We start from the raw sequence: 15,870 nt of genomic DNA, 5'->3' as shown, positions 1-15,870 counted from the left end.
CTGAGGTGTGTCCCAGGGCCCCCAAGGTGACCACTCAGGGCAGGATGGCCGTCCATGAAGGCCACTGAAGACTTCCCATGAACAGCCAGGCCCACACTTCCTCAACTAGAGCTACCCATGCACCATCTGAGCATCTCGTGCCCAAAGCATGGGCAGATATTCCAGCCTTTCTTTCTTCAAGGCCTAGCTTGTACCTACAAGTCTCTCCTGGGAGTCTACAGTCGCCAAAATATAACTTAAAACATATGGAAATAGCAGTTTATATAAACTCAAGGAAGATTTTTCTCAGTAAAAGAAATAAACTCTTTCAAAATAACAAAATACTCTCATCTGATTAGTCCAATATAAATGCTTTTTTCACCATCCCTTTATCTTTTTTTTTTTTTTTTTTTGAGACAGAGTCTGGCTCTGTCACCCAGGCTGGAGTGCAGTGGCACAATCTCGGCTCACTGCAACTTCCACCTCCCAGGTTCAAGTGATTCTCCTGCCTCAGCCTCCTGAGTAGCTAGGATTACAGGCACCTGCCACCATGCCCAGCTAATTTTTTGTATTTTTAGTAGAGATAGGGTTTCGCCATGTTGGCCAAACTAGTCTGGAACTCCTGACCTCAGGTGATCCACCCACTTCGGCCTCCCAAAGTGCTAGGATTACAGGTGTGAGCCACACCACACCCGGCCCCTTTATCTTTTGATTCCTGAAAACAATGCACTTAACTTCAGTATTTGGTCTTTTAGTTATAATTCTTAAAAATAAGACATTTTAAAACATATTAAATGTGCATTATTTGGAAACAAATGTATGCAAATGAACCTGGAAATATCAATATATAAACCAGTTTTTCAATTCTCCAGTCCATGGAGGGAGATATTCATGTATTTGACATTTGAAAACCATTTTTCTTAGCAACTATGATAGTGGTTTCTAGACTTTGTCCTTAAGCACAAGCCATTCTTCCTATATGACATGATCATAACAAAGATTTATATATAGCTCCAGAGAGTAGTGAGATTTGCAGTCTTCTGATGGATATCAAAGTTGAAGGCTAAAAGACACTTTGGTGGTATAGCTGGGAACAGATTCTGTAACAGAAAGAAAAAAATATGCTCAATCATTCACCATTTTATTATGAAATCTAACTACATGCTATGGCCTATGTCAATACACTCATTATTGTCACTTCATGTTTTAAGTACAGAGATACTGTATAGGTGATAAATAATGCATTTGTCACCGTTAAGTAAGCCATCACAAATGTGCAGTCCAACTTTAGAAACGTTTATATCTAAGAATCATTAACTTTCATTCTTTGGCCATCTTTCCAGCCAACTCACAGTTACATCAAGATCTTGGAAGCTGTATGACCCTATAGTATTAATAGTTGACAAAATAGAAATAGATGGTCATGGACTTGGGACTGTGGCTAGTAGGTGGCAGAGGGTACCGTTTATAAGAGAAGTTTGGGCTGTTCCTAAACCATACATGATCTTTGAAAGTAAACCTTCTCTCAGCCTTGCTCTTCCCACTAGGTGCTGACCCCTCTTCTCTCTCCCTTCACAGCCAAAGTTTTGACAAAGGATGGTCTATACCAATGGTTCTCAAAGTGTACTTCTCAGACACAAGGCATCAACATCACCAGGGAGCTGGTCAGAAGTGTACTTTCTCAGGCCCTGCCCCAGGCCTGATGAGTAAAAACTCTCATTCCTATGTTCACTAAAGCTTGAGGACCAGTGAGGGCTTCACATCCTCATCCTTCTTGAATCACACAAGGTTGTAGGTCCTTGTGGGCAGATTAAATCTACTATTTTTTCACTCAGACATTGGTCTGATGGGGAAAGAAGGAAAACAGGGAAGACACCATGATAAAGAAAAGAAAACGAACAAATTTTTTAAAATTCAGAGCACATGCCTGACCATATCTAGGTTGAAACATTAAAAAGTGTAATTTCTGTAGCACAAAACCAGCTAAATATTAGCAATATCATGTGTTCAATCTAATATATATGAATATATACAGAATAAATTATTATTATTTAGAAATAAGTGAACAAATTAAAAATCTATCATCCCTAAAGTTAATTTTTAAAAGCAAATTATTTTAAAATAAATTAATTTAAGTAAATAATAACTAATATATTATCAATAAAATTAATAATAAATAATATATTTATTAAATGATATTTTATAACATATAAACATATTTATTTTATTTAAATTGATTAATTTTAAAAGCAAATTGCTATTGCTGGCCACATAGATCCAAAACTTAACACCTATTTTCTTTCTTTCTTGCAGTTTTACATAATAGCCCTACAATATAATTATGAATAAATAAATGAATAAAATGGAACACTAAAGGTTCTCACAAGAGGAAAACCATACAACCCAAAGGTAAATTTTGACAAACAAATGGTTCTGTTATTTCAGTTTCACATTTACAATAAATTTGTAATTTATTTCATATTAGTTCAGCATTCAAAATTAGGGATATCCAAACAGATTAAAAGTAACCATATAGAAATTTTAGTTTAGCTGAAACAATTTTTAATTTGCCCAATAAGTGACACTTTCCATCATTTCTAACTATCTGAATGTGACTAATCGTCTTCAGACATCTACTGATGAGGGAGGGGCATGCTCATACATGCCATTTTCTGAGGGTGGCTAAGGGAGCCTGCCCACAGATGCTCATCAGCAGAAGCCCAGGGCCAGTGCTGCTTCCTTCCTAAATCCACTTGTGGGACATCTCTCTTCCTGCCAGGTCTGCACCTAGCTCATCAAAGAACTGAAAAATTAAGGAATGACTCTCAGGCATCCACACCCAGAAAGGAGGCAGTGATTAGAAGACCAAAGACTGATGTATGCCTTTTTTCCTAGGGAAGCTGTCTTGTGATGGAAGGAAGGTCTTAAGGCTTCCAGAACACCATTAGGATCTCTCCACTCCTTTGGAAACAGCCGCCAGAATCTGGCGCTGGGAAAAAGCCTTCCCACCCTTTCTTGAGGTACTTGACCCCCCTCGCCCCTCTGTATTCTCACCACCCTATGGGAACCAAAACTAAATGCATCTATGCACAAATCGGCCATTCTGTGCTTTCCCTTTTGTGATTTTTATGTAAGTGTTCTTGATTTATGTGAGATAACTTTTTCAAAAGTTGAATGTAAATGGATTTTGAAATGACATCTTATTTTTCTAGTAACTTAGGATACTACTTTGTCAATATCGTTTAGTTAAAAACTCACGTATGGTTAGTAATGCAACCCTGACATTTTAAGTGCACGTTTCCCAGCCTCTCTGTCCAACAGTGGATGATTCATCAAGCATTCAAATGGACTAGGACAATTTGATATTTTAAGGAAATGTATCATTTGGAGTGTGTTGGAGGGTAAATGGAAAAATAATTTACAAAGTAACATGCCCCTCAACCAATAAACTTTTTGTCAATTTGACTTCTATTAACAAATGTATTCCATAAGTGGAAGTCTGTACACTAATTTTAAATAATTTTTAAATATGAGTAACCCACCTCTTTCTTTAAGGTCTTCAATATAGGCTTTCATAACTTCTTTATCAAAATGTTGGCGATCCCGTTCACTTTCCATTATTTCATTGCCATCTTCACAATGGGCATTACCAATAGGGTTGTCCATAAGGCTTACAAATCTATTCGAGAAAGCATGGAAAGTATCACATTATCACCTGTGCATTTTAAACTGCAAAATTCCTCACATAAAATAACCTCTGCTATCCCAAGTTCTGGCTTATCTTTAAAAGTCACAATTGACCACATGATACTAGCATCACCAGTGGAATTCCAGTGTGGAATAATCCAACAGTAATATAGAGCCAGTTTTAAAGTACAGACTTTTCAGAGGCCTGATGGGGAAATGAGAGCTCCTTAGTCACAGGCAGAGAGGACAGGAGGCCATGGAGTGGACAGTAACACCTCCTCTCAGGCAGATCCTCACAGCTGCATGTCGTCATGCAATGTTTGATGTTACTCCCAGTAAGGGACATCCAACTTTAAAATGATGTGTCCAAATTACAAAGGACTTAAGGAAAATCCCCACAAAATGGGTATTTAAAGGATAGGACATGGCTGGGCGCAGTGGCTCACTCCTGTAATCCCAGCACTTTGGGAGGCTGAGGCAGGTGGATCACCTGAGGTCAGGAGTTCGAGACTAGCCTAAACAACATGGTGAAAGCCCGTCTCTACTAAAAATACAAAAATTAGCTGGGTGTGGTGGCAGGCACCTATAATCCCAGCTACTCAGGAGGCTGAGGCAGGAGAATTGCTTGAACCTGGGAGGCAGAGGTTGCAGTGAGCCGAAATCACGCCATGGCACTCTAGCCTGGGCAACAGAGCGAGACTCAATCTCAAAAATAAACAAACAAATAAATAAATAAATAAAAGATAGGACAGGAACAGAGGCTCATGCCTATAATCCCAGCATTTTAGGAGGCCAAGGCAGGAGGATACGGTTGAGGCCAGGAGTTGGAGACCAGCCTGGGCAGCATAGAGAGACTCCATCTTTACAAGAAATATAAAAGATTAGCTGAGTGTGGTGGCACATGCCTGTCATCCCAGCTACTCGGCAGGCTGAGGCAAGAGAATCGCTTAGTCCAAGGAAGTCAAGGCTCCAGTGAGCTATGACGACACTACTGCACTCTAGCCTGGGCAACAGAATGAGAGAGACCTCATCTCTGAAAAAATAAGAATAAAATGAAATGAAAGATGAACTACTGCTAAAACACACACACACACACACACACACACACACACACACACACACACACAAGCTAAAGCGGGGAAACCCAAATGGCATTTGATCTTCCGTCTTCACAATTTTCAAAGATGTATCGATGTGAAAAATGTTATAATTATTTCAATTCAAAACAGTAAATCTCTTAAATAGTTTTTGGTTGCAGTTGCAGGCCCTGCTGTCTTGAGATGTTAGCGTGTTCTCATTGGATTATAGAAGAGGGCTGTATATATGGAAGATATGAGCCACGAGTGTTGTATTTTAGTATACATATATATTTCCCACTTCATTTTCCTTTTAATTTTATTTAATGTCTGAACATGGAGAAAGTTTAAAAGTTGTAATGTTTAATGTAGATAGAACCATTCAACTCTTACTTTATAATTTTTTCACTGAGTTAATGTTTATCATCCTTCCCTATTCAAAAATAAGAAATATACCTACATTTTATCATTCTTAAAATTTTTAATCAAAGTAATCATTGTACATATTTTTAAATCTTCAGAATGTAATCGTGCTTCTTTGTGAAGCAATAGTCTCTCACCCTCCCTTTGATTACTCTTCAGATCCCAAAAGCAATCTTTTTTCATTGGTCTATCACTGTTTTTCCTTAATCTATTTAAAATACCTTTTACCTTAGGACAAATACTTTCATGTCATTCAATCAAGTGTTGGTATTTCTCCCCTTCTTTCCAGTTTCCCAACCTTCACACTTCCAAATTTTTACCTACTATTTTACTTTTTAAACATTTCATTATGAAAATTCTTAAATATTCACAAAAGTAGAAAAAAGTTCACAGTGAACACCCATGTACAATCCCCTAGATTCCATGTTGAACATTTTGCTATTCTTGCTTTAACACATATCCACTCATCTGTCCACACACCTATCCGCCCAACTATCCACCCATCTATCCACCCATCCATCCACCCATTTTTCCAACCATCCATCCACCCATCTGTCCACCCATCTATCCACCCATCCATGCCCCCATCTACCCACCCATCTGTTCACACATCTATCCACCCATCTATCCACATGTCAGACATCTCATTGTTTTTGATGCATCTCAAAGCACAATCACAGACATTGTGTACTTTTACTTTGTTAAGGTCAATACTATACACATTCTGATGTGTAATCACATCTCACTTTTCTTTTGCCTGCAGTTTGATTCTAAAATTGAAAATCAATAAATAACATTTACATTTTTGTGACAACTATCTGGTAAGGCTGGTAATGCCTTCATATCTGAGAATGAGACAGTAGAATTTGGCTGGGCCCCTGAGTATGTGTGCAGCGCTGGCCAAGGTACTGGCCTCACTGTGGGTGATCACTCAGGGACGGAGCTAGCAGGTCCCCAGGGCAGTCGCCAAACACAGAACTCTGGGGTCTTTTCTCCAGGGCTACCTTAGAGAAAATCTCAGGCTTTTGGTCTGGGGCCTGGACTGCTGGTACAGAGTGGTCTGCCCCTTGTAATTAAGGAGGAGGTTGGGGGGTGCCTGTTGATATAAAAATTCTTCCGTTTTTCCTCTTGTTTTAAGCACCATATTTCTGTCTACAACTCCCTGTACTGAAATTTCTGGCCACCAAGCATCTTCAGGACAGATTGGCCTGCTCCTCGGCTTGTTCTCTGGCATTTGGTCTGTTTCACCTTACTTTCATCAATGACTGCTATTCTGTCTGCTTGATGTATCTCATAAAAATGTTGAGATTTCTCATATTTTAAATTTTTTCCTTTCATTTTAATAGGCTCTTATAAAGGATAAGTGTGTAAGTGTTAAAAGGGATCAAGCCATCATCATTAACATGGCATTCCTTATTCTTTTAATAACTTTCTTTTTATATTTAACTTGTCTCTTGGTCTAGTTTTCTTTCTATATGCTATTTATACCATATATTTGTGATATTAACTATATATGGCATATATAGCAATGTACTCCAAGATTTCTTATGCTATAAAGTGAAGAACAGGCTTTATCACTAGCCAGTTTCTTCATACCATATGAAGTCATTCATACTTTCCCCAGTTGCTTATGAAAATTCCTATATCATGTATTAGCATTGATTTCAGGACTATCTATTCTCTTCCAATAACTCACCTACAAATCATTGCCCAGCATTGCATCATTTTGAGGTCACCCCTTCTAAATGTATTGTAATTCTTTTTTTTTTTTTCAGATAGAGTCTTGCTCTGTCATCCAGGCTGCAGTGCAGTGGTGAACAATCACAGCTCACTGCAGCCTCGACCTCCCAAGCTCAAGCGACCCTTGCACCTCAGCCTCCCAGGTAGCTGGGACTACAGGCACATGCCACCAAGCCAGGCTTTTTTTTTTTTTTTTCTTTTGACAGGGTCTTGCTGTGTTGCTCAGGTTGGAGTGCAGCAGTGTGATCACGGCTCACTGAAACGTCGAACTCCCGGGCTCAAGCAATCCTCCCGCCTCAGCCTCCCAAGTAGCTAGGACTACAGGGGCATATCACCATGCCTGGCTAATTTCTTAATTTTTTGTAGATCCAGTATCTTGCTATGTTACCCACACTGGTCTCGAACTCCTGAGCTAAAGCAATCCTCCTGCCTCACCCTCACAAAGGGTTAGGTTACAGGCATGAGCCACTGTGCCCAGCCACACTATAATCCTTGATAAGCCAAGTTCTGTCACATTACTCTTGTTTTCTAAAATTATTATTACTGTCCTTAGCTTTTGTCTTTCTACATATACTGTCAAATACATTTTTCAAGCTCTGAAAAAGAAATTCCATTAGTGTTATGATTGGAATTACATTACACTTAAGTATAATTTTTGGAAGAAATCACATCTTTACCACCTTTTCACCCGGAAAAGATACATTATACCTTTTTCAAATATTCAAGTCTTCTTTATTATTCTTTGGGAAGACTGTTTAATACTCTTCATGTAAGAGAACTATTTTCACTAGAGGTTTTCCTAGATATTTTAGATTTTTGGTTATTATTATTAATGTCATCATTTCTTCCATTATTTTTCTACAGGTTATTTCCTTTTTTTTTTTTTTTTCTTTTTTTGATGGAGTCTCACTCTGTCACCAGGCTGTAGTGCAGTGGTGTGACCTCGGCTCATTGCAACCTCCGCCTCCCGGTTTCAAGCGATTCTCCTGCCTCAGCCTCCTGAGTAGCTGGGATTACAGGTGCCCATCACTGTGCCCAGCTAATTTTTTGTATTTTTAGTAGAGATGGGGTTTCACCGTGTTGGCCAGGCTGGTCTTGAACTGCTACAGGTTATTTCTAAGAATCAGTAAGCTATTAAATTTTTATGCAAACCTGTATCCTCTTTTATTGAAATTTCAATAATTCAAAGAGCTTCCATCTGATTCTCTTAGATTTCTGAGTCCTACAATTATATCATTTGAAATTACTTTAGTTAGGTGACAGGTTTACCCTGACTGCTATGAGACGTGAAGCTGCCAAGCCTGCTTCCAGGAGCTGGATGTGGAAGGGGCTCTGGGGAAGACTCCTGCTACCCCTCTCACCAGTGGTCTTCTTCTTATTCAAACAATATTCCACACACAGCCAAGCACAGTGGAAGACCTGTTCTAGTGGAAGGAGCGGAGTAGGGCATGTGTGAGATGTCTTACACCCTGTTTATCTTGTGCTTATGCAGATATGAAGTTGGTCTCTTTCTCTCCAGCAGTCGAACCTCTTTATTTGTTTGCCATGCATTTATTGCAAGGACAGGAAGATAAGATTGAACTCTGCTGACAGTAAGCTCTTACCACTGAAGAACTAGGAGCCCTGGGGAAATATTCTCGCTAGTGGTTGTGTGAAGAGCCACCTGGTGTTCAAGGCCAATGGGTCTCTGGACAGAGAGAAGGTGGCTGTTACTAGAGCAGCCTCGTGTGAAGAATGTGGGGAGGGCCCAAACCGCTAGGGATGGACAAAAATGGTCTCAGGTAGAATTAATGGGGCAACCCCAAAGCTCCAGATTCTGGGAGGTTGTGCTGCCAGGGAGCCATCAGCTGCCTTGGAGTCATTTCAGGGGAGGGCGGAGCTAGGACTTTTCAAGTCCACTTCCACATCCCCAGATTGAAGGCTATTTGGAGTACATTTGCATGGATGGTTTTTCTTAGTTGTGGGTGGTTTATAGGTTCACTTAAGGAAACCTAAAGAAGGGTGAAGCAACCAGGGAGGGTCCTTTCAACATCTGCTGACCCCTCCAGGCCAGCAGCGATGTGAGCACTGAGCGAGAGATCACAGGCCCTGGACATATGTCTCACAACACCATCAACCAGCATGCAGCATTTGTGCAGAAATCCTCTGAACCCTATGCCTCTTCCTTGTGTCATATGCCACAAACTCCAAAATCCTATAAAAAGTCACCAGAACTTCTGTGAGTTGGGATCAGGTTCTCAGAGTATGAGAGCCATCTAATCCGGGTCCTGAGACAGCTTCCCAGGCTCCGGTGCTTCTCACTCCTTACCTGTGTCTGACTGTGTCTACTGGGATTTCTGGGCTACTCACTTTAAAGGTGTGGACGAGTCACAAAGGGCAGTTGGGAGCTCCACCAAATGGTCCCCACTGACGACTAACAGAGTGAGCTTCTTCAGGTTCAGCATGCAGTAGGGAAGGTAGGTCAACTTGTTTTTATACAAGAGAAAGCTCTGCAGCTCCTCTAGCCTAAGAAGAGGTAAAAACAATCATAGCACTGGACTTAGCATCATAGCTAAGAAAACCAACATGAATTACAAATAAATTCTAATAGGAAGTCCCTACTTTATTTTATACATGTGACCTTTATAAGAACCAACTTATTCTCAGTTTTGTTCTTGGTTTTTTTTTGAGACAGGGTCTTACTATGTTGCCCAGGTTGGAGTGCAGTGGCACAATCTCGGCTCACTGCAGCCTCAACTTCCTGGGCTCAAATGATCCTCCCACCTCAGATTCCTGAGTAACTAGGACTACAGGCACACGCCACCATGCCCGGCTAATTATTTTTTGTATTTTTTGTAGAGACAGAGGGTCTTGCCATAGTGTCCAGGCTGGTCTTGAACTCCTGGGCTCAAGCAATCTGCCCGCCTCAACCTCCCAAAGTGTTGAGATTACAGGCATGAGCCACTATGCTCTGCCTAAGTTTTAAATAACTAAAGTCATGCCAGGTGACATGATTTTTTGTAAGTTTTCACTGACTTAATCACCAGTTGAAGACACAGCTATAGCAGCGGGATAAGCATACTGCACAATACACACTAGGCCATGATGGAGCCTCAAACATCAGTATGTCCCTTCTGAGAGTCTACTGCATTTACAAGGGTTAACAGGGCATGGGAAGGCAATCATACTAGAATTGAAATGAGAATAAACAGATTTTAGCAATGTACTTCCTTTGGTACACCTTTTTGTTTTTTAGTGAGAGAGACGGGGTCTCACTATGTTGCCTAGGCTTGTCTTGAACTCCTGGCTTTAAGCAATCCTCCTTCCTTGGCCTCCCAAAGTGCTAGGATTACAGCCAAGAGCCACTGTGCCCGGCCTCCTCTTGTACATCTTTAAACCCAGTCATTATCCTTCTCTCATCACATCTTCCAACTTTAAGACAGGAAGGCAACTGCAGAGTGAAAAATAAATGAGCAAAATATGTTCCAAATATGTCTTATTCTGTTTTCCATTTTATTCTAACTCAGTGGCCTCCCCCTGGGAATTTTTCTTTCATTTATTTCCAAAACTTTGGCTAATCCCAAAAATATTTCATAAAGTTCCCATGTTGCAAACTATAAGATTCCCTCTTAGTCTCAAAAGCCTAGAAAGCATCAATACACATCGCATGTACCAGGAATAAAGAAAAGTCACACAAGATGGCATTCAGGCCTAAGCCATTGCTGGCCTCTGTGTCATCATAGCTTGCTTGTGTTTCTTTATAAAAAAGATTGTAGGCCAGGCATGGTGCTCATGCCTGTAATCCCAGCACTTTGGGAGGCTGAGGCAGGAGGATCACTTGAGTCCAGGAATTCAAGACCAGCCTGGGTAATACAGCAAGACCTTGTCTCTGCAAATAATTATTTTAAAAAATTAGCCAGGTGTGATGGCGCACATCTGTGGCCCCAGCTACTTGGGAGGCTGAGGTGAGGGAATTGCTTGAGCCCAAGCAGTCGAAGCTGCAGTGAGCCATTACTGCACTACTGCAGTCCAGCCTGGGTCAGCTAGCGGGACTCTGTCTAAAAATAAATAAATAAATAAATAAATAAATAAATAAATAAATAAATAAATATAAAATAAATTGTAGGTTCCAGGATGCCAGAGATTGTGTTTCCTTTACCACTTTAAACCCATCCCATTCTCTAGGCTTGCCATACTGGAGTCTAATAATATCATAAGTGAATGACTGAATCTTACATGATAATTCTTATTTTAAAAAACATGAAATAGCTGCAAGAATATAATTTGGGCCAGGCACAGTGGCATGCCTATAATCACAGAACTTTGAGAGGCCAAGGCAGAAGGATTGCTTGCACCCAGGAGTTTGAGACCAGCCTGGGAAACAAAGCAAGACCCTGTCTCAACCAAAAATAAAAATTTAAAAATATGTGTACTTTTGATTTGAAAGAATATAATTTGAAAACCTGGCTAAGTATATCAATTTTGTTTGAAAGTTTATGTATAATGAATCAATAAGTGAAACTAATAAAATTTGTCCTCATTGATATTCTAAACATACAGTGATATGCTTCTATTCTATACTTAATAAATTAACTTTTCCACTTCTGTAGAGTGAAGGAAAGTTAATGGTGCCATTCTATGGAAGACTAAAGCAAATTAAAGTTCATCAAGACAATGAAGATGTGTTCAAATGCACGTAAACACATACATGTATGATGCAGACTGGAAATTGTCTTATTCTATAATTTCCTTGGAAACTGATTTCCTGGAAACAATAAATTCTGGAAAATTAGTTGATTCCAAAGAACATTCATGTACTGTACATGTTTTAAATGTTAACAGTGTTCGAAGCGTTAGTAACTAATACATACACCTCACCTTAGAATGCAAGTAGCTACCTGTCTATATCTTGCGGCAGGTCGGTCAGGTTATTGTTGCTGATATCCAACCACTGCAAATTCGACATCCGCAGGACACAGATTGGGACACTGGAAAACTTGTTTGCTGAGATATCTACAAATGTAACTTGCTTCAAATTACTTAACTAGAAATGAATAACAAAATGTTCTAATTACTTTTATAAGAGTGGGAATTAAGTTCAACTAATAATTTTAAGATTGGTATTTCTTCCCCAAAGGCATTTCTATGAATATATGCAAAGCAGATCAATACAGTACGTATTTTGAAGCACCTCAGATGTGTCATTCACTGTGTACACGTAGGGAAGTTAAGATAAATAATACACTGCGGCTGCCTTCCAGGATTTTATATTGCTATAAATTATCAGTGCAAGCTGGGTGTGGTTGCTCATGCCTGTACTTCTAGCACTTTGGGAGGCTGAGGTGGACAGATTGCTTGAGCCCAGAAGTTCAAGACCAGCCTGAACACCATGGCAAAACCCCATCTCTACTAAAAATACAAAAATTAGCCGGATGTGCTGGTGCACACCTGTAATCCCAACTACTTGGGAGGCTGAGGCAGGAGAATCACTTGAAACCGGATAGTGGAGGTTGCAGTGAGCTGAGATTATGCCACTGCACACAAAAAAGACATAACCGATACCAGGTAATTTATAAAGAAAAGAGGTTTAATGGATTCACAGTTCCACATTGCTAGGGAGGAATCACAACCATGGTGGAAGGCAAAGGAGAAGCAAAGGCACGTCTTACATGGCAGCAGCAAAAAGAGAGCTTATGCAGAGGAACTGCCATTTATAAAACCACCAGATCTCATGAGACTTATTCTCACGAGAACAGCACAAGAAAGACCTGCTCCCGTGATTCAATTACCTCCCACCAGGTCCCTCCCACGATGTGTGGGAATTATGAGAGCTGCAATTCAAGATGAGATTTGGGTGGGGACACAGCCAAACCATATCACCATATCGTGTAAAACATAACTATAAAAGAGTTAGAGTGACTATATTAATATCAGACCAATTATATTTAAGAAACAATATTGTTAAGAATAAAGAAAGACATTTCATAATAATAAAAGGGTCAATAGCAGGAGCTCCCCTGACGTATGTCAGGAAGATACAAGAATCATAAATATATATGCAACTAACAACTTAAAATATATGAAGTAAAAACTGATGGAATTAAAAGGACAAAGAGACAATTCAACAATTATAGTTAGATTTTTTTTTTTTTTTGAGATGGAGTTTCACTCTGTCACACAGGCTGGAGTGCAGTGGAGAGATCTCAGCCTCCACCTCCCATGTTGCCTAGTCCTGGGAGTGGGAATGGGGATTCATATCAAAGGAGCAAGAGAGAATTGGGGGTAGTGGGTGGGGAAGGAGTGATGGAAATGGCCTAAATTTGAATGGGTGAGTAGTATGGTGTGTGGATTACACTTCAATAAAGGAGGAAAAGGTAGAAGAATGGGCAGAGAAGCAAACAGGGAGGCTGTTGCCCCAGTCCAGATGACAGACAACACTGTCTTGACCAGGGTGGCAGTGGGAAGGTGATGAGAATGGTTAGACAGAGTATATTCTGGAGGGCATGCTCAACAGGATTTATTTATGGATTGGATATGGCACATGGGAGAAGAGAGGTTAAGGATGACTTAATTTACTTCCAGCCTTAACATCTGTGTGAAGATTGAGCCATTGCCTGAACTGGAAAAGACTGGGAGATGAGTGGATCTGTGCAGGGAACCATGACCCCTGGCTGTGCACCCTCACCAGGACCCGTGCTGTGCATCTCCTAGGGTAGAATGGGTGCTAACAGCTTAGAAGCAGACACTTCCTCCTACCCTGCAGCATTCAGGAAAGGAAAATAATGCCCCTTCTAGGATGGCAATCGGTGTCCCGTGCCTTGTCACCAGCAATCACCATTTTTAGCTCATTAATTACCAGTAGGATTGTGACATCCTTGCCTCGCTCCAGCATGAGATGCTTATTGAGTTTAATTTGGCATTAAAAATTGTTCACTTTTATGCGCTCTACTTTATCAGAAAATGATTTAAAATCATTTTTCCATGAATACAGACCAAAAGAAACTAATGAATATTTTTAAATCAGTGGATTTCTTAAATCCTATCTGTAGGACTACTTTAATCATCTACAAGTTTTGCTATGAGTATATAAAAAATTTTACCACTTTTATTTTCAATTTTACCATTGTGGATAAATAAATCAGGATCTGCATTAGAGACAACAGGCATCATATATTACAACCATTAACAAGCATTAAATAAAAATTTCTTGTGTGAAATTTTGCCTGGTTTTCCTTTGATAGCATTTCTGAACTTAAATTTGGGTTCTGACCTAGTATAAAATGTTTTTAAAGAAGGGCAGGTGCGGTGGCTCACGCCTGTAATCCCAGCACTCTGGGAGGCCAAGGAAGGTGGATCACCTGAGGTCAGGAGACCAGACTGGCCAACATAGCAAAACCCCATCTCTACTAAAAATACAAAAATTAGCTAGACGTGATGGTGTGCACCTGTAGTCCCAGCTACTCAGGAGGCTGAGGCAGGAGAATTGCTTGAACCCAGGAGGCAAAACCTGCAGTGAGCCGAGATCACACCACTGCACTCCAGCCTGGGTGACAGAGCAAGACTCCATCTCAAAAAAAAAAAAAAAAAAAAAAAAAAAAAAGAGTTTTTAAAGACCAGTATACGGTGATTGAAATGTCAGGAAAACGTGATATAATAAAGATAGATTTCATATGTTAAAACTTCTTGCCATATTATAGGCCATTCTATGTCATAAACCAAATAAAAGTAAATCGTAGTGCAGAAATGTTTATCTCTTACTTCAAAGGGTAGCTCCATTAATTCTAGATTTCCAGAACAATCCAGTCTCTCTAGATTTTCACAGTCTCCCAATTCTGGAGGAATGCTCTTCAGGTGGTTGAAACTCACATTGAGCTCTTTCAGGTTCTTCAAACAACCTGTCATTAGAAAAAGTTAACTTCCATTGAATAGGTCCTTTATGGTCTTTTAAGAACAAAAAACAAAACTAAGAAGTAAACAGCTCTGTAAATAATGATAGGGAAGGAACTAAACATAATTTAGTATTTGGGTTTTGGGGGGTGTATCTGATGAACATTATCTTGTAGCATCATGACCCCAAGGTTCTGGAAATCACAGTTTTTCAGTGTGATAAGGGTCCAACATTACAGAATCTAAAACAAAACTTTTAAGGCTCATGCCTTCAGTGTGTCATATTTTTAAATAACTGATTAGTCTATTCTTTCTTGAAATGCCCAGGGATCTTTTCCAGCTGAAATGAAGCTGCCTACCTACTCCCTGTTCTCCCAAAGCCCTCAGACCTAATTTCCAGTAAGGGGAAGATACTACAACTGGAGCACAGTGAATTGTATAGAGGCTCCTTGTTTCTAGAGCCCAAGGAGCAGCTTAAGGAATTACCATACCGTACAATATTTGAGTAAAAATGTTTAAATACAGATGCTGCCTAACTTACGATGGAGTTACACCTCAATAAGCCCACCATAAGTTGAAAATATCATTAGGTCAAAAATGCATTTAATACACCTAACGTGTCAAACATTGTAGCTTCACCTAGCCTACCTTAAATGTGCTCAGAACACTTACATTAGCCTACAGTTAGGCAAAATCATCCAACATAAAGCCTGTTTTATAATACAGTGTTGAATGTCTCCTGTAATAAATTGAATACCACACTGAAAATGAAAAGCAGAATGTTTGTATAGGTACTCACAGTTTCCTTCCTTCCTTCCTTCCTTCCTTCCTTTCTCCTTCCCTCCCTCCCTCCCTCTCTCTCTTTTCTTTCTTTTCTTTCTCTTTCTTTCTTTGTTTCTTTCTTTTTTCTCTTTCTTTCTCTTCCTTTCTTCCTTCCTTTCTTTTTTTTTTTCTTTTTGTTTTACTTTAAGTTCTGGGATACATGTGCAGAACATGCAGGTTTCTTACATAGGTATACATGTGCCATGGTGGTTTGCTGCACCTATCAACCCATCATCTAGGTTTTAAGCCCCACATGCATTAGGTATTTTCCTAATGT

The 15,870-nt window shown here is 39.8% G+C and overlaps 1 protein-coding gene across 1 annotated transcript in view; it reads right to left on the bottom strand.

Annotated features, from left to right (window-relative positions):
• Positions 1–536: 536 nt before the first annotated feature.
• LRRC2 (leucine rich repeat containing 2) overlaps positions 537–15,870 on the bottom strand; it is a 50,166-nt gene continuing 34,832 nt past the window's right edge. Inside the window, exons 5-9 of the mRNA XM_055279836.2 lie at positions 14,643–14,779; positions 11,783–11,928; positions 9,255–9,410; positions 3,522–3,658; positions 537–1,079 (exon numbers count right to left, since the gene is read on the bottom strand). Coding sequence (XP_055135811.1) covers positions 1,030–1,079; positions 3,522–3,658; positions 9,255–9,410; positions 11,783–11,928; positions 14,643–14,779 — 626 coding nt within the window. The 3' untranslated portion in view covers positions 537–1,029. The remainder of the gene's footprint in view (positions 1,080–3,521; positions 3,659–9,254; positions 9,411–11,782; positions 11,929–14,642; positions 14,780–15,870) is intronic.

This window comes from Symphalangus syndactylus, chromosome 1, assembly GCF_028878055.3.
Source record: "Symphalangus syndactylus isolate Jambi chromosome 1, NHGRI_mSymSyn1-v2.1_pri, whole genome shotgun sequence".
Classification (NCBI taxonomy): Eukaryota; Metazoa; Chordata; class Mammalia; order Primates; family Hylobatidae; genus Symphalangus; species Symphalangus syndactylus.
The sequence above is the reverse complement of the archived record's forward strand: the minus strand, read 5'-3'. Positions and strand labels throughout refer to the sequence as shown.